This window comes from Rutidosis leptorrhynchoides, chromosome 2 (assembly GCF_046630445.1).
Source record: "Rutidosis leptorrhynchoides isolate AG116_Rl617_1_P2 chromosome 2, CSIRO_AGI_Rlap_v1, whole genome shotgun sequence".
Classification (NCBI taxonomy): Eukaryota; Viridiplantae; Streptophyta; class Magnoliopsida; order Asterales; family Asteraceae; genus Rutidosis; species Rutidosis leptorrhynchoides.
This window is the reverse complement of record NC_092334.1, coordinates 123,348,963-123,373,266: the sequence shown is the minus strand read 5'-3', so window position 1 is coordinate 123,373,266 and position 24,304 is coordinate 123,348,963. Positions and strand designations below refer to the sequence as shown.

Genomic DNA, 24,304 nt, shown 5'->3' with positions numbered 1-24,304 from the left:
TCTCTTTGGGCCCATCAATAATGATGCATGCAATAATATCGAATCTCCTGTTACCGAAAAATCAGGCGCATGCATTAATTCCCACTCGCCTAATTCCGAAAAATCCGACGCATGCAATAAAATAAATTATCCTGTTACCGAAAAATTCCCCACTATGTCACAAAAATCAACAACGGCTAAGGAACCATCTAATCCAAGCCCAATACAATCGGAGAATTTTCAGGTACCAATTTCAATCGAAAAATTCCCACGGTTGAAAACGAAGGGTGTTTTGGAACAAAAAGTCTTTTTGGAAAAAGTAATGAAGATGTTTGCCTTAATGGAAAAAGTAATGATGGAGAAAGCAATGGTGGAGAAAGTAATGATAATGCTTGTAACGTGCATGAAGCATTTAATCCCAATATCTCTAATTCAAATCAAAAAGATTCTTTTCCAAATGGAGAAAATCAATTGGACTCTGTTAATATGTTGGGTAAAAACGAAGACCATGTGCCAACGATAAAACCTGATGATATTTCGGCCCAATCAGTTGGGCCAGTCTCAATTAATAAAAGCCCAACTAAAGAAGGGATAAATGATTGTGGGATTGGAATGGACAAGAAAAATATGGCTGCCACAACTACTACGAGCAAAAAAGCAGCTAGCCTAGATCGTATTAACAACAGAGAAAAGAGAAAATTCGCTGGTCCAACTGATAGAAATAAAACACGCAATGTTTCGAAGGGTCCAATTGATAGCAATAAAACAAACAAAGATCCAATTGGAAAAACGATTGGTACAGAGATGAAGAAAAAGAACTGATGTTGATCCAACATAAGGAGATGGAAGTCATCCTCAAGAATGATAAACATCAAAGGTTGTGCTAGGGTGCACAAGACAAGTAACCAACCATTGCGTTCGAATTGTACAGAGTGCAAGCAAAACAATTTTGTTACGGCTCCAATCCCTAACCAATCAGGCAGTAAGCAACACTCAGGCCCAATTCAATCACAGGAAGTTAATGATTATGGCCAGAAATTGGGGCTCAAATGGAAGCGAAAGACTTCTGCTCAGTAAGTCCTCTCTCTGTAGTATCGTATACTCTTATTTTTTAATGAAGATCATTGCATTTAATATTCGGGGGTTCTGTTTGGGGACAAAAGAAGATAAATCGGGCTATTTAAAAAGTTTACTTAGAAAAGAGAAACCTTCTGTAAGCAAGAGACCAAGTTAAAGACTGTGGATTTTAATTGGGTTAGTAAGATATGGGGTTCGGTTGATTGCGAGTTTATTCAGAAAGAGATGATAGGAAAATCGGGTGGGCAACTTCTAATGTGGGATAATACCCAATTCGCGGCAGAATCAGTTATCCGGGGTGATTATGTTATCGGGATTAAAGGGAAGTGGGTAATGTCGGGTTTAGCTTGTAACATTGTTAATGTATACGGTCCACATGATGACAATGGGAAACAAAAACTATGGTCAGATTTATCGCGTTTGATTGTTTCGGATATAGATGTAGCATGGGTAATATGTGGAGATTTCAACGAGGTAAGGAACAAGGCTGAAAGATTTAATTGCGACTTTATCGAATATAGGGCAAAGCGTTTCAATGAATTCATTACGGATAATTGCCTAATTGAAATACCAATGTCGGGTCGTATCTTCACTCGGGTTAGTGGTGATGGGTTAAAATATAGTAAACTTGATCGTTTCCTTGTGACGGAAAAATTTCTTCATCCTTGGCGTGACTTGACAGCGAGTGTTATGGACCGACACCTTTCGGATCATTGTGCCATTATTTTAAAAGATGAAGAAAGGAACTTTGTGAAATGTCCCGTTCTTATTGATTAAAAACGTTCCATATTAATTGATTTCGTTGCGAGGTTTTGACCTCTATATGAGACGTTTTTCAAAGACTGCATTCATTTTTAAAACAAACCATAACCTTTATTTCATAAATAAAGGTTTAAAAAGCTTTACGTAGATTATCAAATAATGATAATCTAAAATATCCTGTTTACACACGACCATTACATAATGGTTTACAATACAAATATGTTACAACAAAATAAGTTTCTTGAATGCAGTTTTTACACAATATCATACAAGCATGGACTCCAAATCTCGTCCTTATTTAAGTATGTGACAGCGGAAGCTCTTAATAATCACCTGAGAATAAACATGCTTAAAACGTCAACAAAAATGTTGGTGAGTTATAGGTTTAACCTATATATATCAAATCATAATAATAGACCACAAGATTTCATATTTCAATACACATCCCATACATAGAGATAAAAATCATTCATATGGTGAACACCTGGTAACCGACATTAACAAGATGCATATATAAGAATATCCTCATCATTCCGGGACACCCTTCGGATATGATATAAATTTCGAAGTACTAAAGCATCCGGTACTTTGGATGGGGTTTGTTAGGCCCAATAGATCTATCTTTAGGATTCGCGTCAATTAGGGTGTCTGTTCCCTAATTCTCAGATTACCAGACTTAATAAAAAGGGGCATATTCGATTTCGATAATTCAACCATAGAATGTAGTTTCGCGTACTTGTGTCTATTTTGTAAATCATTTATAAAACCTGCATGTATTCTCATCCCAAAAATATTAGATTTTAAAAGTGGGACTATAACTCACTTTCACAGATTTTTACTTCGTCGGGAAGTAAGACTTGGCCACTGGTTGATTCACGAATCTATAACAATATATACATATATATCAAAGTATGTTCAAAATATATTTACAACACTTTTAATATATTTTGATGTTTTAAGTTTATTAAGTCAGCTGTCCTCGTTAGTAACCTACAACTAGTTGTCCACAGTTAGATGTACAGAAATAAATCGATAAATATTATCTTGAATCAGTCCACGACCCAGTGTATACGTATCTCAGTATTGATCACAACTCAAACTATATATATTTTGGAATCAACCTCAACCCTGTATAGCTAACTCCAACATTCACATATAGAGTGTCTATGGTTGTTCCGAAATATATATAGATGTGTCGACATGATAGGTCGAAACATTGTATACGTGTCTATGGTATCTCAAGATTACATAATATACAATACAAGTTGATTAAGTTATGGTTGGAATAGATTTGTTACCAATTTTCACGTAGCTAAAATGAGAAAAATTATCCAATCTTGTTTTACCCATAACTTCTTCATTTTAAATCCGTTTTGAGTGAATCAAATTGCTATGGTTTTATATTGAACTCTATTTTATGAATCTAAACAGAAAAAGTATAGATTTATAGTCGAAAAAATAAGTTACAAGTCGTTTTTGTAAAGGTAGTCATTTCAGTCGAAAGAACGACGTCTAGATGACCATTTTAGAAAACATACTTCCACTTTGAGTTTAACCATAATTTTTGGATATAGTTTCATGTTCATAATAAAAATAATTTTCTCAGAATAACAACTTTTAAATCAAAGTTTATCATAGTTTTTAATTAACTAACCCAAAACAGCCCGTGGTGTTACTACGACGGCGTAAATCCGGTTTTACGGTGTTTTTCGTGTTTCCAGGTTTTAAATCATTAAGTTAGCATATCATATAGATATAGAACATGTGTTTAGTTAATTTTAAAAGTCAAGTTAGAAGGATTAACTTTTGTTTGCGAACAAGTTTAGAATTAACTAAACTTTGTTCTAGTGATTACGAGTTTAAACCTTCGAATAAGATAGTTTTATATATATATGAATCGAATGATGTTATGAACATCATTACTACCTCAAGTTTAGTAGGTAAACCTACTGGAAGTGACAAGAAATGATCTAGCTTCAAAGGATCTTGGATGGCTTGAAAGTTCTTGAAGTAGGATCATGACACAAAAACAAGTTCAAGTAAGATTTTTTACTCGAATTAAAATAGTTTATAGTTATAGAAATTGAATCAAAGTTTGAATATGAATATTACCTTGAATAAGAAAGATAACCTACTGTATATAACAAAGGTTTCTTGATCTTAGATGATTACTTGGAATGGATTAGAAAGCTTGGAAGTAAATTAGTAAACTTGAAGGGATTTTTGAAGTGTTCTTGAAGTGTTCTTCCTATGATGATTATAGCTTGATTCTTGAAGTGATTTTTGATGAAGATGATGATTAACTACTGGAAAAATACGTTCATAATAGTGTGTGTGTGTTGAGAGAGAATTAGAAAGAGAATTGGAAGTGAAATGGAGTGAATGATGAGTGGTAATTGGTGAGTGGTGAGTGGGGTTAAAAGGAGTTCTAGTTAGTTGACTAGCTCATGGTAGAAGTTAAAATTGATTAGTCATACATGACATAATCAAGAGTGGAATCCCATGCTAGTTCCTATTGGTATATACCCATAGTAAGTATGTTTTGAAGCTGTGTATAATACGGGTAAGAATACGACTAGAATTCTTGATGAAAGAAAAGAATGGGAAAGTAACTGTAACCATTTTTGTTAAGTATGAGTGTTTTGATATATGTCTTGAAGTCTTCCAAAAGTATTTTAATACATCTAAATACACTACATGTATATACATTTTAACTGAGTCGTTCAGTCATCGTTAGTCGTTACATGTAAGTGTTGTTTTGAAACCTTTAAGTTAACGATCTCAATTAATGTTGTTAACCTATTGTTTATTATATCTAATGAGATGTTAAATTATTATATTATCATGATATTATGATATATTAATATATCTTAATATGATATATATACATTTAAATGTCGTTACAACGATAATCGTTACATATATGTCTCGTTTCGAAATCCTTAAGTTAGTAGTCTTGTTTATATGTATATAACTCAATGTTAATATACTTATGGAGATACTTACTTATCATAATCTCATTTTAACCATATGTATATCCATATATATATCGTCATGTCGTTTTTACAAGTTTTAACGTTCGTGAATCGCCGGTCAACTTGGGTGGTCAATTGTCTATGTGAAACATATTTCAATTAATCAAGTCTTAACAAGTTTGATTGCTTAACATGTTGGAAACATTTAATCATGTAAATATCAATCTCAATTAATATATATAAACATGGAAAAGTTCGGGTCACTACAGTACCTACCCGTTAAATAAATTTCGTCCCGAAATTTTAAGCTGTTGAAGGTGTTGACGAATCTTCTGGAAATAGATGCGGGTATTTTTTCTTCATCTGATCTTCACGCTCCCAGGTGAACTCGGGTCCTCTACGAGCATTCCATCGAACCTTAACAATTGGTATCTTGTTTTGCTTAAGTCTTTTAACCTCACGATCCATTATTTCGACGGGTTCTTCGATGAATTGAAGTTTTTCGTTGATTTGGATTTCATCTAACGGAATAGTGAGATCTTTTTTAGCAAAACATTTCTTCAAATTCGAGACGTGGAAAGTGTTATGTACAGCCGCGATTTGTTGAGGTAACTCAAGTCGGTAAGCTACTGGTCCGACACGATCAATAATCTTGAATGGTCCAATATACCTTGGATTTAATTTCCCTCGTTTACCAAATCGAACAACGCCTTTCCAAGGTGCAACTTTAAGCATGACCATCTCTCCAATTTCAAATTCTATATCTTTTCTTTTAATGTCAGCGTAGCTCTTTTGTCGACTTTGGGCGGTTTTCAACCGTTGTTGAATTTGGATGATCTTCTCGGTAGTTTCTTGTATAATCTCCGGACCCGTAATCTGTCTATCCCCCACTTCACTCCAACAAATCGGAGACCTGCACTTTCTACCATAAAGTGCTTCAAACGGCGCCATCTCAATGCTTGAATGGTAGCTGTTGTTGTAGAAAAATTCTGCTAACGGTAGATGTCGATCCCAACTGTTTCCGAAATCAAGAACACATGCTCGTAGCATGTCTTCAAGCGTTTGTATCGTCCTTTCGCTCTGCCCATCAGTTTGTGGATGATAGGCAGTACTCATGTCTAGACGAGTTCCTAATGCTTGCTGTAATGTCTGCCAGAATCTTGAAATAAATCTGCCATCCCTATCAGAGATAATAGAGATTGGTATTCCATGTCTGGAGATGACTTCCTTCAAATACAGTCGTGCTAACTTCTCCATCTTGTCATCTTCTCTTATTGGCAGGAAGTGTGCTGATTTGGTGAGACGATCAACTATTACCCAAATAGTATCAAAACCACTTGCAGTCCTTGGCAATTTAGTGATGAAATCCATGGTAATGTTTTCCCATTTCCATTCTGGGATTTCGGGTTGTTGAAGTATACCTGATGGTTTCTGATGCTCAGCTTTGACCTTAGAACACGTCAAACATTCTCCTACGTATTTAGCAACATCGGCTTTCATACCCGGCCACCAAAAATGTTTCTTAAGATCCTTGTACATCTTCCCCGTTCCAGGATGTATTGAGTATCTGGTTTTATGAGCTTCTCTAAGTACCATATCTCTCATATCTCCAAATTTTGGTACCCAAATCCTTTCAGCCCTATACCGGGTTCCGTCTTCCCGAATATTAAGATGCTTCTCCAATCCTTTGGGTATTTCATCCTTTAAATTTCCTTCTTTTAAAACTCCTTGTTGCGCCTCCTTTATTTGAGTAGTAAGGTTATTATGAATCATTATATTCATAGATTTTACTCGAATGGGTTCTCTGTCCTTCCTGCTCAAGGCATCGGCTACCACATTTGCCTTCCCCGGGTGGTAACGAATCTCAAAGTCGTAATCATTCAACAATTCAATCCACCTACGCTGCCTCATATTCAGTTGTTTCTGATTAAATATGTGTTGAAGACTTTTGTGGTCGGTATATATAATACTTTTGACCCCATATAAGTAGTGCCTCCAAGTCTTTAATGCAAAAACAACCGCGCCTAATTCCAAATCATGCGTCGTATAATTTTGCTCGTGAATCTTCAATTGTCTAGACGCATAAGCAATCACCTTCGTTCGTTGCATTAATACACAACCGAGACCTTGCTTTGATGCGTCACAATAAATCACAAAATCATCATTCCCTTCAGGCAATGACAATATAGGTGCCGTAGTTAGCTTTTTCTTCAATAACTGAAACGCTTTCTCTTGTTCATCCTTCCATTCAAATTTCTTCCCTTTATGCGTTAATGCAGTCAAGGGTTTTGCTATTCTGGAAAAGTCTTGGATGAACCTTCTGTAGTAACCAGCTAGTCCTAAAAACTGGCGTATGTGTTTCGGAGTTTTCGGGGTTTCCCACTTTTCAACAGTTTCTATCTTTGCCGGATCCACCTTAATACCTTCTTTGTTCACTATGTGATCGAGGAATTGAACTTCTTCCAACCAAAATGCACACTTTGAAAACTTAGCGTACAATTCTTCCTTCCTCAATACTTCTAACACTTTTCTAAAATGTTCACCGTGTTCTTGGTCATTCTTTGAGTAAATAAGTATGTCATCAATGAAAACAATGACAAACTTGTCAAGGTATGGTCCACACACTCGGTTCATAAGGTCCATGAACACAGCTGGTGCGTTAGTTAAACCAAACGGCATGACCATAAACTCGTAATGACCGTAACGTGTTCTGAAAGCAGTCTTTGGAATATCATCTTCTTTCACCCGCATTTGATGATACCCGGAACGTAAGTCAATCTTTGAATAAACAGACGAGCCTTGTAGTTGATCAAATAAGTCGTCGATTCTCGGTAGTGGGTAGCGGTTCTTGATGGTAAGTTTGTTCAACTCTCGGTAGTCGATACACAACCTGAATGTACCATCTTTCTTCTTGACAAACAAAACAGGAGCTCCCCACGGTGATGTGCTTGGTCGAATGAAACCACGCTCTAAAAGTTCTTGTAATTGGCTTTGCAGTTCTTTCATCTCGCTGTTTGCGAGTCTGTAAGGGGCACGAGCTATTGGTGCAGCTCCTGGTACAAGATCTATTTGAAATTCAACGGATCGATGTGGGGGTAATCCCGGTAATTCTTTAGGAAATACATCGGGAAATTCTTTTGCAATGGGAACATCATTGATGCTCTTTTCTTCAGTTTGTACTTTCTCGACGTGTGCTAGAACAGCATAGCAACCTTTTCTTATTAGTTTTTGTGCCTTCAAATTACTAATAAGATGTAGCTTCGTGTTGTCCTTTTCTCCGTACACCATTAAGGGTTTTCCTTTTTCTCGTATAATGCGAATTGCATTTTTGTAACAAACGATCTCTGCTTTCACTTCTTTCAACCAGTCCATACCGATTATCACATCAAAACTCCCTAACTCTACTGGTATCAAATCAATCTTAAATGTTTCGCTAACCAGTTTAATTTCTCGATTCCGACATATATTATCTGCTGAAATTAATTTACCATTTGCTAATTCGAGTAAAAATTTACTATCCAAAGGCGTCAATGGACAACTTAATTTAGCACAAAAATCTCTACTCATATAGCTTATATCCGCACCCGAATCAAATAAAACGTAAGCAGATTTATTGTCAATAAGAAACATACCCGTAACAAGCTCCGGGTCTTCCTGTGCCTCTGCCGCATTAATATTGAAAACTCTTCCGCGGCCTTGTCCATTCGTGTTCTCCTGGTTCGGGCAATTTCTAATAATGTGGCCCGGTTTTCCACATTTATAACAAACTACATTGGCATAACTTGCTCCGACACTACTTGCTCCGCCATTACTCGTTCCGACACCATTTGTTCCTTTCGTTCTATTAACCCCTGGTCCGTAGACCTCACACTTCGCCGCGCTATAACCATTTCTTTTACACTTGTTGCAAAATTTGGTGCAGAACCCCGAGTGATACTTTTCACACCTTTGGCATAGCTGCTTCTGATTGTTGTTGTTGTTGCGGTTATTATTGTTGTTGGGGTGATTGTTGTAGTTGGTGTTGTTGTTGTTGTTGTTGTTGTTGTTGGGCCGTTTGTTGTAGTTGCGATTGATGTTGCGATTGTTGGGATAATTGTTGCGATTATTGTTGTAATTGCTGTTGTTGTTGTATTGGTGATTCTTATCACCGTTTTCCTCCCACTTTCTTTTGACTTGCTTCACATTGGCCTCTTCAGCAGTCTGTTCTTTAATTCTTTCTTTAATCTGGTTCACTAGTTTGTGAGCCATTCTACATGCCTCTTGTATGGAGGCGGGCTCGTGTGAACTTTTATCTTCTTGGATTCTTTCCGGTAATCCTTTCACAAACGCGTCGATCTTCTCTTCCTCATCTTCGAATGCTCCCGGACACAATAGGCACAATTCTGTGAATCGTCTTTCATACGTGGTAATATCAAATCCTTGGGTTCGTAACCCTCTAAGTTCTGTCTTGAGTTTATTGACCTCGGTTCTGGGACGGTACTTCTCGTTCATCAAGTGCTTGAATACTGACCACGGTAGTGCGTATGCATCGTCTTGTCCCACTTGCTCTAGATAGGTATTCCACCATGTTAACGCATAACCTGTGAAGGTATGCATAGCGTACTTCACTTTGTCCTCTTCAGTACTCTTACTTATGGCAAACACCGATTCGACCTTCTCGGTCCACCGTTTCAATCCGATCGGTCCTTCGGTTCCATCAAATTCCAAAGGTTTGCAGGCAGTGAATTCTTTGTAGGTGCATCCTACACGATTTCCTGTACTGCTAGATCCAAGGTTATTGTTGGTATGTAGCGCAGCCTGTACTGCGGCTATGTTTGAAGCTAGAAAAGTACGGAATTCCTCTTCATTCATATTCACGGTGTGTCGAGTAGTCGGTGCCATTTCCTTCAAAATAGTCAAATGGAACAAGTTAATCATACAGAATATTAAGAGTAGTTAATAGTATTTCGTAGCATAATATGAACTCATTTATAAAAGCTTTTTCTTCATATTAGCGTTTTATAAGTTTAAATTCGGGTAGTACCTACCCGTTAAGTTCATACTTAGTAGCTAATATACAATTCAACTACTACAATTCTATATGAAAAACTGATTATAATAATATTTCGCGTTCAAACTTTTACACAATATTTTACAAACTTACAATACCGCTTATTTTACATATAGCATGAAATATAGCACACAATAAATTTGATACAAGATGGTTGTGAAGATAATTCTAGCTAGTACACAAGTCGTTCAGCAAAGGCAATAAAGACACGTAATTCATACGTCCAGAAACAAGTCATGCATTCTGGTTTTACTAGGATTACTTCCCATCCTTGGTCTTGTGGAACATAACCGTTATGGCCGTTGATAAGACAGCGTGTTGTAACGTCGTCAAAGGGACGAGGGTTACGTAATGTCCAACAGTCCCGTAACAATCTAAAAACCTCATTTCTTACCCCAATTACCGACTCCGTCACTTGTGGGAACGTTTTGTTTAATAGTTGTAGGCCGATGTTCTTGTTCTCACTTTGGTGAGAAGCGAACATTACTAATCCGTAAGCATAACATGCTTCTTTATGTTGCATGTTAGCCACTTTTTCTAAATCACGAAGTCCAATATTCGGATATATTGAGTCAAAATAATTTCTTAACCCATTGCGTAAAATAGCATTTGGGTTCCCCGCAATATATGCGTCAAAGTAAACACATCGTAACTTATGGATTTCCCAATGTGATATCCCCCATCTTTCGAACGAAAGCCTTTTATAAACCAAGGCATTCTTGGAACGTTCTTCGAATGTCTTACAAACTGATCTCGCCTTAAATAGTTGTGCCGAAGAATTCTTACCGACTCTAGACAAGATTTCATCAATCATGTCTCCGGGTAGGTCTCTTAAAATATTGGGTTGTCTATCCATTTTGTGTTTTTATACTGTAAAATAGACAAGAGTTAGATTCATAAAAAAAAAAAATACTTATTAATACAAGCAATTTTTACATATATCATAAAGCATAAGCACACTATATTACATATATTACACCACACGAATACAACTATCTTATTCCGACTCGCTTGTTTCTTCTTCTTCGGTTTTGGTTCATTTTGCCAAGTTTCTAGGGATATATGATGTTCCCCTAATACGAGCCGTCGTTATCCACATTGGTTTAGAAAAACCTGGTGGTTTAGAGGTTCCCGTTCTTATTGATTAAAAACGTTCCATATTAATTGATTTCGTTGCGAGGTTTTGACCTCTATATGAGACGTTTTTCAAAGACTGCATTCATTTTTAAAACAAACCATAACCTTTATTTCATAAATAAAGGTTTAAAAAGCTTTACGTAGATTATCAAATAATGATAATCTAAAATATCCTGTTTACACACGACCATTACATAATGGTTTACAATACAAATATGTTACAACAAAATAAGTTTCTTGAATGCAGTTTTTACACAATATCATACAAGCATGGACTCCAAATCTCGTCCTTATTTAAGTATGCGACAGCGGAAGCTCTTAATAATCACCTGAGAATAAACATGCTTAAAACGTCAACAAAAATATTGGTGAGTTATAGGTTTAACCTATATATATCAAATCATAATAATAGACCACAAGATTTCATATTTCAATACACATCCCATACATAGAGATAAAAATCATTCATATGGTGAACACCTGGTAACCGACATTAACAAGATGCATATATAAGAATATCCCCATCATTCCGGGACACCCTTCGGATATGATATAAATTTCGAAGTACTAAAGCATCCGGTACTTTGGATGGGGTTTGTTAGGCCCAATAGATCTATCTTTAGGATTCGCGTCAATTAGGGTGTCTGTTCCCTAATTCTCAGATTACCAGACTTAATAAAAAGGGGCATATTCGATTTCGATAATTCAACCATAGAATGTAGTTTCACGTACTTGTGTCTATTTTGTAAATCATTTATAAAACCTGCATGTATTCTCATCCCAAAAATATTAGATTTTAAAAGTGGGACTATAACTCACTTTCACAGATTTTTACTTTGTCGGGAAGTAAGACTTGGCCACTGGTTGATTCACGAACCTATAACAATATATACATATATATCAAAGTATGTTCAAAATATATTTACAACACTTTTAATATATTTTGATGTTTTAAGTTTATTAAGTCAGCTGTCCTCGTTAGTAACCTACAACTAGTTGTCCACAGTTAGATGTACAGAAATAAATCGATAAATATTATCTTGAATCAATCCACGACCCAGTGTATACGTATCTCAGTATTGATCACAACTCAAACTATATATATTTTGGAATCAACCTCAACCCTGTATAGCTAACTCCAACATTCACATATAGAGTGTCTATGGTTGTTCCGAAATATATATAGATGTGTCGACATGATAGGTCGAAACATTGTATACGTGTCTATGGTATCTCAAGATTACATAATATACAATACAAGTTGATTAAGTTATGGTTGGAATAGATTTGTTACCAATTTTCACGTAGCTAAAATGAGAAAAATTATCCAATCTTGTTTTACCCATAACTTCTTCATTTTAAATCCGTTTTGAGTGAATCAAATTGCTATGGTTTCATATTGAACTCTATTTTATGAATCTAAACAGAAAAAGTATAGATTTATAGTCGGAAAAATAAGTTACAAGTCGTTTTTGTAAAGGTAGTCATTTCAGTCGAAAGAACGACGTCTAGATGACCATTTTAGAAAACATACTTCCACTTTGAGTTTAACCATAATTTTTGGATATAGTTTCATGTTCATAATAAAAATAATTTTCTCAGAATAACAACTTTTAAATCAAAGTTTATCATAGTTTTTAATTAACTAACCCAAAACAGCCCGCGGTGTTACTACGACGGCGTAAATCCGGCGTTTTTCGTGTTTCCAGGTTTTAAATCATTAAGTTAGCATATCATATAGATATAGAACATGTGTTTAGTTAATTTTAAAAGTCAAGTTAGATGGATTAACTTTTGTTTGCGAACAAGTTTAGAATTAACTAAACTATGTTCTAGTGATTACGAGTTTAAACCTTCGAATAAGATAGTTTTATATATATGAATCGAATGATGTTATGAACATCATTACTACCTCAAGTTTAGTAGGTAAACCTACTGGAAATGACAAGAAATGATCTCGCTTCAAAGTGTAGCGACCCAACAAAATCGTCATTGACGGCGCCGTCTACTTAGGTCCCGTTACGTGGTCATAAGTCTTTAAAACAACGTTTGACCAAAAGATATGTCGCATTCATTTCAAATGTAAAGATTGTTCAAAGTTTACGAGAATAGTTCCACCACAAGTTACGTTACAAAGTTATAAGTACAAATGAAACTTATGCGACACAATTTAAAAGTAGCCAAAAGACGCTCCATGTATGCATATATACTCGTCATCCAATGCAAGTATCAAAATAATGAGCGGAAGCATGTATCATGTATCGTTCAAGGACCTGAGAAAAATATAGAAATCTGTCAACGAAAATGTTGGTGAAATCATAGGTTTAAGTAAGTAAGTACAAGTGAACCATAAGATTTGCATCAATGAAATAATAGTAATACATTCCAAAAGTTTGTTTCACGAGCACCCAATTATCAATGCTTAACATTCCTTCCATAGAACCCCATCACTTAGTGCTAGAACATACACTGTTTCTCGAAAATATATTTCATTCGTAAACGGTAGCGAACCGTTTGAATGAGGGTTTGTCAAACCCATATGGATCCATACAACATAAGTTCTCGCTTACACCCGGCAAGTGTAACTAATGATAATCGAATTGAGGATTTTGTTCTAAACTCGTATGTAGAATGTTTGTTTTCCTGTACTTGTGTTCACTTAGTAAAGAAATGTTTATGTTTTCTCATCCCAAATGTAAGTTCAAAAAGAGTAAAAGTGGGACTATGATCTCACCTTGAGCACGAGTAGTAAAGTACTTCAACAAGTAAACGTGTGCAAAGAACAATGCTAGTCTTGACCTAAACAATAGGTTGTATCAATAACGGTAAACACGATAGGTCAAAGATGTTCAATTAGTCCTATGGCTCGTTAAGACTCGATCATAATAGCATGTGAATCAAATTGTCATGTTTCATGCAAGGTACAAGTATAAAAACATGTTAGAACGATTGCACAATTACTTGGTTAAGTTTGATTAAAAGTCAACTTGGTCGGGTCAAAGTCAACGAAAAAGTCAACGGGGTCGGGTTGGGTATCCGACAATTTTTCTAAGTTATATAATCATATATGAGCATGTTGGCCAAGTTTCATGTTAATCGGAGGTCCGTAGCATAGCAAACATTTTTATGTCAAATGACCAAAGCAAACAGCCAGTTTTAGTGTATCAGGACGGTGTCCCAAAATCAGGACGGTGTCCCAGTATGAAGAGTGGGACGGCGTCCCAAAATCAGGACGGTGTCCTGATATGAAGAGTGGGACGGCGTCCAAGAGGGTGGGACGGCGTCCCAAATGGCTTACAGGTCCTGTTTGCTGAATTACACAAGTGCACGACCCAAACTTCAAATAATCATAACTTATGATCCGCAAACAATTAGAACATGTATTTTATATCACCGGAAAGCTCTTTCGACAAGGAACACAACTAGATACATTAACTAAATCAAATTTATCATTTAAGACAACAATAACCTCGTCGAATGTTCGTTAAACGTCCAAAATCAAAGTTTCAAGTTCATCAAGATGCATTTCAAGTTCCGGGAATCCAATTTACATGTATGATATGCCGTTTTGAAGGTAATGAAACATGTAATACAACTAAACACTTATCAATAACATTAACAAGCATTCAACGCATCAAAAGTTCGTTTTAAAGCTATCAAACCCTAACCAAAAGTTCACAAAATCAATAATCGCGTTTATGAAGTTTCTTTAATCAATCTATACATCAAAATGAAGCTAATGATACTAGTAACACTTTTAAAACATGCACATTAACAATCTAATAACATTTGATCATCCAAAATCAAGGATTTTGCAAGTAATTTTCATAATGAACTAGTTACACCAAAAACAACAAATCGAGCATACAAATTACATACACGACATCACAATGAGCCATAGACACTAATTAACATACTTTTAAGTCAAGAACACAAATTTAAAGAAAACTAGTGTTTTAGAAATGTTACCCAAACGAGATGAAGTTGGTACCAAAATGAAGAGGATGAAGAGAGGATCACGAATATGTAATTTATTTTGTTGTAAGCCTCCTAGGTCGAATTTAGATGATGATTGAATGAATTTGGTAAATGTGTGTGTGTTCTTGCTAGAGAGAAAGAGAGAGAGAGGGAGATGGTTGAATGGTGGTGATTGGGGTGGACTAGTTGACCTAGTCAACTAGTTTGCCCCGTGTCAATTTTAGTCCCTCGAGTTTGTAGTCGGGTGCGGAAAATACCTAAATGGAATATTTTAAAACGCGTATTAACGGGAGATGTTATAAACATATAACGGAGTTTAAATTAGTATAACGGAAAAGTAAATGGAAAAAGGCGGGATGTTACATTACCTACTCCTTAAAAGAAATTTCGTCCCGAAATTTAAGTAGGCGTAGTAGTCGTTGTTTCTTCCTCGAGATCTTGCGTTTCCGAATTCACGAATAGATGAGGATACTTCCTTTGCATTTGATCTTGTCTTTCCCAAGTAAACTCGGGTCCCCTTTTGGCGTTCCAACGGACTTTAACAATCGGGATTCGGCTTTGTTTCAATGTCTTGACGGAGGTGTCCACAATTTCAACCGGTTCCTCCACAAAATGAAGTTTGTCATCAATAGTAAGTTCCTCGAGAGGGATGATGATATCGGGTTCGGCAAGACACTTTTTCAAGTTAGATACATGGAAGGTAGGATGAACGGAACTCAGTTGAGGCGGAAGATCTAAACGATAAGCAACGGTTCCAATACGCTCCAAGATTTCGAAAGGACCAATATACCGCGGATTTAGCTTCCCGCATTTCCCAAAACGGATTACACCCTTTCAAGGTGCGACTTTTAACATTACTCGGTCACCGACTTGAAATTCAAGATCGTTGCGTCGTTTGTCGGTATAGCTCTTTTGACGACTTCGGGCCGTCCTAAGCCTATCTCGGATTTGAATGATTTTCTCGGTGGTTTCGTGAATGAGTTCGGGTCCGGTGATTTGCACGTCGCCTACCTCGGCCCAACAAAGAGGTGAACGACATTTGCGGCCATATAGCGCTTCAAAAGGTGCGGCTTTAATACTCGCGTGATAACTATTGTTATAAGAGAACTCGGCGAGAGGTAAGTGCTTGTCCCAAGCTTTTCCGAAATCAACCACGCAAGCTCGTAACATGTCTTCCAAAGTTTGAATTGTGCGTTCGCTTTGTCCGTCGGTTTGTAGATGATATGCGGTGCTCATGTCTGAATGCGTTCCCAACGCTTCTTGCAATGTACGCCAAAATCTAGAAACGAAACGGCCATCTCGGTCGGAGAAAATCGATAAAGGTACACCGTGTCGGGCTACGATCTCCTTAATGTAAAGTTGTGCAAGTTTCTCCATTTTGTCCGTTTCTTTCATGGCAAGGAAGTGTGCAGATTTGGTGAGACGGTCAACAATAACCCAAATGGTATCATAACCGCCCATCGTTTTTGGTAGTTTGGTGATAAAATCCATCGTTATTCTTTCCCACTTCCATTGCGGGATCTCGGGTTGTTGAAGTAGTCCGGACGGTCTTTGGTGTTCGGCTTTGACTTTGGAACATGTCAAACACTTGGAAACATAAGTAGCTACGTCCCTTTTGATGTTCGGCCACCAATATAGTTGTTTAAGGTCGTGGTACATCTTATTGGCACCGGGGTGAATCGAGTATCGTGACTTATGGGCTTCATCTAAAATAAGGCTTCGTAGGTCCCCATAACTAGGCACCCAAATCCTTTCAGCGTAATATCGGAGTCCGGTCTCCCTAATTTCGAATCGAGAGACGAGAATGTTCAAGAGCTCGTGTGAAAGGTTTTCATCCTTGAGGGCCTCATCTTGGGCTACACGAATTTGACTATTGAGGTTGGTGTGAATGGTGATGTTTAAAGCTCGGACACGAAGAGGCACCGCTCTTTCTTTTCGACTTAAGGCATCGGCTACTACGTTTGCCTTCCCGGGATGGTAACGAAGCTCGCAATCGTAATCGTTCAAAGTTTCAATCCACCGTCGTTGTCTCATGTTTAGTTGCTTTTGATCGAAAATGTGTTGGAGACTTTTGTGGTCGGTAAAGATAGTACTCTTGGTTCCATAAAGATAGTGTCTCCACATTTTAAGTGCAAAGACAACGGCTCCGAGTTCGAGATCATGCGTCGTGTAGTTTCGTTCATGAATTTTGAGTTGTCGAGAAGCATAAGCAATGACTTTCGTTCATTGCATCAATACACACCCAAAACCATGTTTCGAGGCATCGCAATATACAACAAAGTCATCATTGCCTTCGGGAAGTGACAAGATAGGAGCGGTGGTTAGCTTCGTTTTCAAGATTTGAAACGCGGATTCTTGCTCGGTCGCCCAAATGAATTTCTTTCCCTTGTGAGTTAATGCGGTTAGAGGACGTGCAACCAAAGAGAAGTTTTCGATGAATCTACGATAGTACCCGGCGAGACCCAAGAATTGACGAATGTGAGTAGGAGTAGTAGGAGTCTCCCATTTACTAATGGCTTCGATCTTCGTGGGATCGACTTTAATGCCTTGATCACTTACAACATGACCAAGAAATTGAACTTCCTTCAACCAAAATTCACACTTGGAGAATTTGGCATAAAGTCGTTCTTGTCTCAAGAGTTCAAGCACAAGTCGGAGATGTTGTTCGTGCTCTTCTTCATTTTTAGAATAGATCAATATATCATCGATGAACACAATAACGAATTTATCGAGATACGGTTTGCACACGCGGTTCATAAGATCCATGAACACCGCCGGTGCGTTAGTGAGACCAAATGGCATGACGAGGAATTCATAACTACCATAACGAGTCCGGAAAGCGGTTTTGGAGACATCTTCCCCCTTAACCCTTAATTGATGATAACCCGAGCGGAGATCGATTTTCGAATATACACAAGACCCTTGTAGTTGATCAAAGAGGTCATCGATGCGAGGAAGAGGATATCGGTTCTTAACCGTCAGTTTATTTAGTTCACGATAATCAATGCACATTTGTAGGGATCCGTCTTTCTTTTTAACAAACAAAATCGGAGCGCCCCAAGGTGAATGGCTAGGTTGGATAAAACCACGGTCAAGTAGTTCTTGGATTTGACTTTGAAATTCTTGCATTTCGGATGGAGCAAGTCTATACGGTGCACGTGCTACGGGTGCGGCTCCCGGAATAAGATCGATTTGGAATTCAACCGGTCGATGAGGTGGAAGACCCGGCAGTTCGTCGGGAAATACATCGGAAAAGTCACTAACAATTGGCACATCATCGATATGCTTCTCATCGGACTCGACTTTCTTAACGTGGGCAAGGATCGCAAAACAACCCTTACGGAGTAGTTTTCTAACTTTAAGGCACGAAACGAGGTTGAGTCTGGTGCAACTCTTATCGCCATAAACAATCAAAGGTTCACCATTCTCGATAGGAATTCAGATTGCGTTAAGATCACAAAGGATGTGAGATTTCGTTTTGACTAACCAATTCATACCGATTATTACATCAAAGCTTCCTAGTTCCATGGGTATCAAGTCAATTTCAAATTCCTTACCCAAAATGTTTAACGTACACCCCCGGTAATATGTGTCGGCACTTAATAGTTTCCCGTTAGCCACTTCAATGGTATAAGTGGTATCTAATGGAAGAGGTGGAGTGCTAAAAGAATGAGTCAAAGTCTTGGATACAAAGCATTTATCGGCACCCGAATCGAATAAGCAAGAGACATAAGAATTGTTGAGAAGAAACGTACCCGTGACTAGTTCAGTGTCATCCCGGGCTTTCTCGGTGTTGATGTTGAAAGCTCGGCCGCGCGTATTGGGGTTATCTTTCCTCTTCGGGCATGCATTTCTATAATGGCCCATTTGGCCACATTCGTAACAAGTGCCCGTCTTTGGTGCATTGGGCCACTTTCGAGCGACGGGAGTGGCACTTTTACAATCGTTGGCCTTATGACCAATTCCTTGGCACTGATGGCAAATTAGCTTACTACATTCGCCAAAGTGATGTTTGTTGCATTTGTTGCAAAGAGGTAGAATTCCGGCATAACCCTTCTTACCGTCGGAGGTGAAAGATTTCTTGGCAAAGTTGTTGTTGCTTGATTGGGGAGCTTCCCATTTTCTTTTGTTGTTACCCGACTTGTCCTCGGCTTTAGGTGCCGGTACTACGATTTCGTCCACTGTCTCTATCAATTTGCGGGCCATGTTCAAAGCTTCTTGATGATTAGGGGGTTTGGATGACATTACTCCGTGTTTGATGCTCTTTGGAAGACCATCCATGTAAAGTTCAACCCTTAAAGCTTCGGGGTTCACAAGATTTGGGCACATCAAGGCTAGTTCGGAAAATCGTTGATTATAAGCCTTGAGATCATTTCCGATTGCCTTTAAAGTTCTTAGCTCTTGTTCGAGCCTTCGGGTTTCTTCACGAGGGAAATATTCGACAATCATCTTTTCCCTCAAGTCGGCCCAAGAGAGAGCGTGAGCTTCATCGGTACCCACCGATTGTACATAAGTATTCCACCATGTAAGAGCGACACCGGCGAAGGTGTGAGTGGAGTATTTGACCTTGTCTTGGTCCCGACAACCGCTTATGCTAAAGACGGCTTCCGTTTGCTCAAACCATCGGGTGAGCATGACCGGTCCCCCGGTTCCATCAAAAGTGTGAGGTTTGCACCCCATGAAAGCTTTATAGGAGCATCCTTCGTTTGAGTTACCGGCTCCATTGTTGTTGTTGTTGTTGTTATTGTGGTTGTTATTATTATTGTTGTTGGATGAGTGACCGGCCATGGCCGCATCTACGGCGGTAGCTATCATCCGTTCGAGAGCTTGTTCGGGAGTTTCATTGCGGCGTACACGACGAGGAGCCATTGTTCCTTCAAGACACAAGAATATCATTGATTAGTATTCTCAATAATACTAACCGTGATATAGAATAAAGATAAAGAGAAGTTTTTCCTCGACTCGCCTTAAATTCTTTATGTCATAATGTCGGAACGTTCATATGAGTCACCGTAATATAATCCCGGAAATTATATTACCCTGATTCATATGTGCATTCGACATCATTTCATATAGTCAAGGTGGCGTGTCAATCAAATTAAACAACGTGAGATTAAGATGAACTAAGAGTAGATATGAGTAGAAGCGTTCGAGTATAAATGCACAAGTAGTCAAGTAATTCCTACTTCAAGTCTATATGCCGGTTGTAGTCTAGACTCACCAATGTACCCTATGACTCGGGGTCGACACCAATGAACTCTAAATCCCTACAACCAACGCTCTGATACCATCTGTAGCGACCCGACAAAATCGTCATTGACGGCGCCGTCTACTTAGGTCCCGTTACGTGGTCATAAGTCTTTAAAACAACGTTTGACCAAAAGATATGTCGCATTCATTTCAAATGTAAAGATTGTTCAAAGTTTACGAGAATAGTTCCACCACAAGTTACGTTACAAAGTTATAAGTACAAATGAAACTTATGCGACACAATTTAAAAGTAGCCAAAAGACGCTCCATGTATGCATATATACTCGTCATCCAATGCAAGTATCAAAATAATGAGCGGAAGCATGTATCATGTATCGTTCAAGGACCTGAGAAAAACATAGAAATCTGTCAACGAAAACGTTGGTGAAATCATAGGTTTAAGTAAGTAAGTACAAGTGAACCACAAGATTTGCATCAATGAAATAATAGTAATACATTTCAAAAGTTTGTTTCACGAGCACCCAATTATCAATGCTTAACATTCCTTCCATAGAACCCCATCACTTAGTGCTAGAACATACACTGTTTCTCAAAAATATATTTCATTCGTAAACGGTAGCGAACCGTTTGAATGAGGGTTTGTCAAACCCATATGGATCCATACAACATAAGTTCTCGCTTACACCCGGCAAGTGTAACTAATGATAATCGAATTGAGGATTTTGTTCTAAACTCGTATGTAGAATGTTTGTTTTCCTGTACTTGTGTTCACTTAGTAAAGAAATGTTTATGTTTTCTCATCCCAAATGTAAGTTGAAAAAGAGTAAAAGTGGGACTATGATCTCACCTTGAGTGCACGAGTAGTAAAGTACTTCAACAAGTAAACGTGTGCAAAGAACAATGCTAGTCTTGACCTAAACAATAGGTTGTATCAATAACGGTAAACACGATAGGTCAAAGATGTTCAATTAGTCCTATGGCTCGTTAAGACTCGATCATAATAGCATGTGAATCAAATTGTCATGTTTCATGCAAGGTACAAGTATAAAAACATGTTAGAACGATTGCACAATTATTTGGTTAAGTTTGATTAAAAGTCAACTTGGTCGGGTCAAAGTCAACGGAAAAGTCAACGGGGTCGGGTTGGGTATCCGACAATTTTTCTAAGTTATATAATCATATATGAGCATGTTGACCAAGTTTCATGTTAATCGGAGGTCCGTAGCATAGCAAACATTTTTATGTCAAATGACCAAAGCAAACAGCCAGTTTTAGTGTATCAGGACGGTGTCCCAAAATCAGGACGGTGTCCCAGTATGAAGAGTGGGACGGCGTCCCAAAATCAGGACGGTGTCCTGATATGAAGAGTGGGACGGCGTCCAAGAGGGTGGGACGGCGTCCCAAATGGCTTACAGGTCCTGTTTGCTGAATTACACAAGTGCACGACCCAAACCTCAAATAATCATAACTTATGATCCGCAAACAATTAGAACATGTATTTTATATCACCGGAAAGCTCTTTCGACAAGGAACACAACTAGATACATTAACTAAATCAAATTTATCATTTAAGACAACAATAACCTCGTTGAATGTTCGTTAAACGTCCAAAATCAAAGTTTCAAGTTCATCAAGATGCATTTCAAGTTCCGGGAATCCAATTTACATGTATGATATGCCGTTTTGAAGGTAATGAAACATGTAATACAACTAAACACTTATCAATAACATTAACAAGCATTCAACGCATCAAAAGTTCGTTTTAAAGCTATCAAACCCTAACCAAAAGTTCACAAAATCAATAATCGCGTTTATGAAGTTTCTTTAATCAATCTATACATCAAAATGAAGCTAATGATACTAGTAACACTTTTAAAACATGCACATTAACAATCTAATAACATTTGATCATCCAAAATCAAGGATTTAGCAAGTAATTTTCATAATGAACTAGTTACACCAAAAACAACAAATCGAGCATACAAATTACATACACGACATCACAATGAGCCATAGACACTAATTAACATACTTTTAAGTCAAGAACACAAATTTAAAGAAAACTAGTGTTTTAGAAATGTTACCCAAACGAGATGAAGTTGGTACCAAAATGAAGAGGATGAAGAGAGGATCACGAATATTTAATTTATTTTGTTGTAAGCCTCCTAGGTCGAATTTAGATGATGATTGAATGAATTTGGTAAATGTGTGCGTGTTCTTGCTAGAGAGAAAGAGAGAGAGAGGGAGATGGTTGAATGGTGGTGATTGGGGTGGACTAGTTGACCTAGTCAACTAGTTTGCCCCGTGTCAATTTTAGTCCCTCGAGTTTGTAGTCGGGTGCGGAAAATACCTAAACGGAATATTTTAAAACGCATATTAACGGGAGATGTTATAAACATATAACGGAGTTTAAATTAGTATAACGTAAAAGTAAATGAAAAAAGGCGGGATGTTACACAAAGGATCTTGGATGGCTTGAAAGTTCTTGAAGTAGGATCATGACACAAAAACAAGTTCAAGTAAGATTTTTTACTCGAATTAAAATAGTTTATAGTTATAGAAATTGAATCAAAGTTTGAATATGAATATTACCTTGAATAAGAAAGATAACCTACTGTATATAACAAAGGTTTCTTGATCTTAGATGATTACTTGGAATGGATTAGAAAGCTTGGAAGTAAATTAGTAAACTTGAAGGGATTTTTGAAGTGTTCTTGAAGTGTTCTTCCTATGATGATTATAGCTTGATTCTTGAAGTGATTTTTGATGAAGATGATGATTAACTACTGGAAAAATACATTCATAATAGTGTGTGTGTGTTGAGAGAGAATTAGAAAGAGAATTGGAAGTGAAATGGAGTGAATGATGAGTGGTAATTGGTGAGTGGTGAGTGGGGTTAAAAGGAGTTCTAGTTAGTTGAATAGCTCATGGTAGAAGTTAAAATTGATTAGTCATACATGACATAATCAAGAGTGGAATTCCATGCTAGTTCCTATTTGTATATACCCATAGTAAGTACGTTTTGAAGCTGTGTATAATACGGGTAAGAATACGACTAGAATTCTTGATGAAAGAAAAGAATGGGAAAGTAACTGTAACCATTTTCATTAAGTATGAGTGTTTTGATATATGTCTTGAAGTCTTCCAAAAGTATTTTAATACATCTAAATACACTACATGTATATACATTTTAACTGAGTCGTTAAGTCATCGTTAGTCGTTACATGTAAGTGTTGTTTTGAAACCTTTAAGTTAACGATCTCAATTAATGTTGTTAACCCATTGTTTATTATATCTAATGAGATGTTAAATTATTATATTATCATGATATTATGATATATTAATATATCTTAATATGATATATATACATTTAAATGTCGTTACAACGATAATCGTTACATATATGTCTCGTTTCGAAATCCTTAAGTTAGTAGTCTTGTTTATATGTATATAACTCATTGTTAATATACTTATGGAGATAATTACTTATCATAATCTCATGTTAACCATATGTATATCCATATATATATCGTTATGTCGTTTTTACAAGTTTTAACGTTCGTGAATCGCCGGTCAACTTGGGTGGTCAATTGTCTATATGAAACATATTTCAATTAATCAAGTCTTAACAAGTTTGATTGCTTAACATGTTGGAAACATTTAATCATGTAAATATCAATCTCAATTAATATATATAAACATGGAAAAGTTCGGGTCACTACACTTTGGTCCAAAACCGTTTAAAGTTTTTGATGCCTGGTTGGACCAAATTGATATTGAGGAGGTTATTCAAAGTGCATGGGACACTGAGGTGCCTGTAATCAACAAGAAAGATTGTATGTTTAGAAATAGGCTTAAAAATGTTAAAAACGCGATTAAGGAATGGAGTATAAATAAAGTTGATAATCTTGAAGGTGAAATTGAAGTGCATAGATCGGTTGCCCAGAACCTAGAGTTGAAGGCTGAACATTCGGTGTTAGATGAATCTGAGTTGGAGAGTTGGAGAAACTCAAGGAAACTTTGGTTCGAAAAGGAGAAGATTAAGTCGAGCATTCTAAAACAAAAGGCGCGCATTAAGTGGGTATTGGAAGGGGATGAAAATAGTAAATTCTTCCATTCGATGGTACGTATGTGA

The 24,304-nt window shown here is 37.2% G+C and overlaps 1 protein-coding gene across 1 annotated transcript; it reads left to right on the top strand.

Annotated features, from left to right (window-relative positions):
- Positions 1-840: 840 nt before the first annotated feature.
- On the top strand, positions 841-24,304 carry LOC139888225 (uncharacterized). The gene is made up of 3 exons (XM_071871249.1): positions 841-1,052; positions 1,239-1,653; positions 23,954-24,304. Exons 1-3 carry the CDS (start codon positions 841-843, stop codon positions 24,302-24,304), a joined length of 978 nt encoding a protein of 325 aa, XP_071727350.1.

What these genes read in the sequence shown, in the direction of transcription:
- LOC139888225 (XM_071871249.1), top strand. Translation starts at nt 841, where the DNA reads ATGATAAACATCAAAGGTTGTGCTAGGGTGCACAAGACAAGTAACCAA. An exon ending in AAGCGAAAGACTTCTGCTCA is followed by an intron (nt 1,053 to 1,238) that starts GTAAGTCCTCTC and finishes TAATTGGGTTAG; the next exon opens with TAAGATATGGGGTTCGGTTG. An exon ending in CGGGTCGTATCTTCACTCGG is followed by an intron (nt 1,654 to 23,953) that starts GTTAGTGGTGAT and finishes GATATTGAGGAG; the next exon opens with GTTATTCAAAGTGCATGGGA.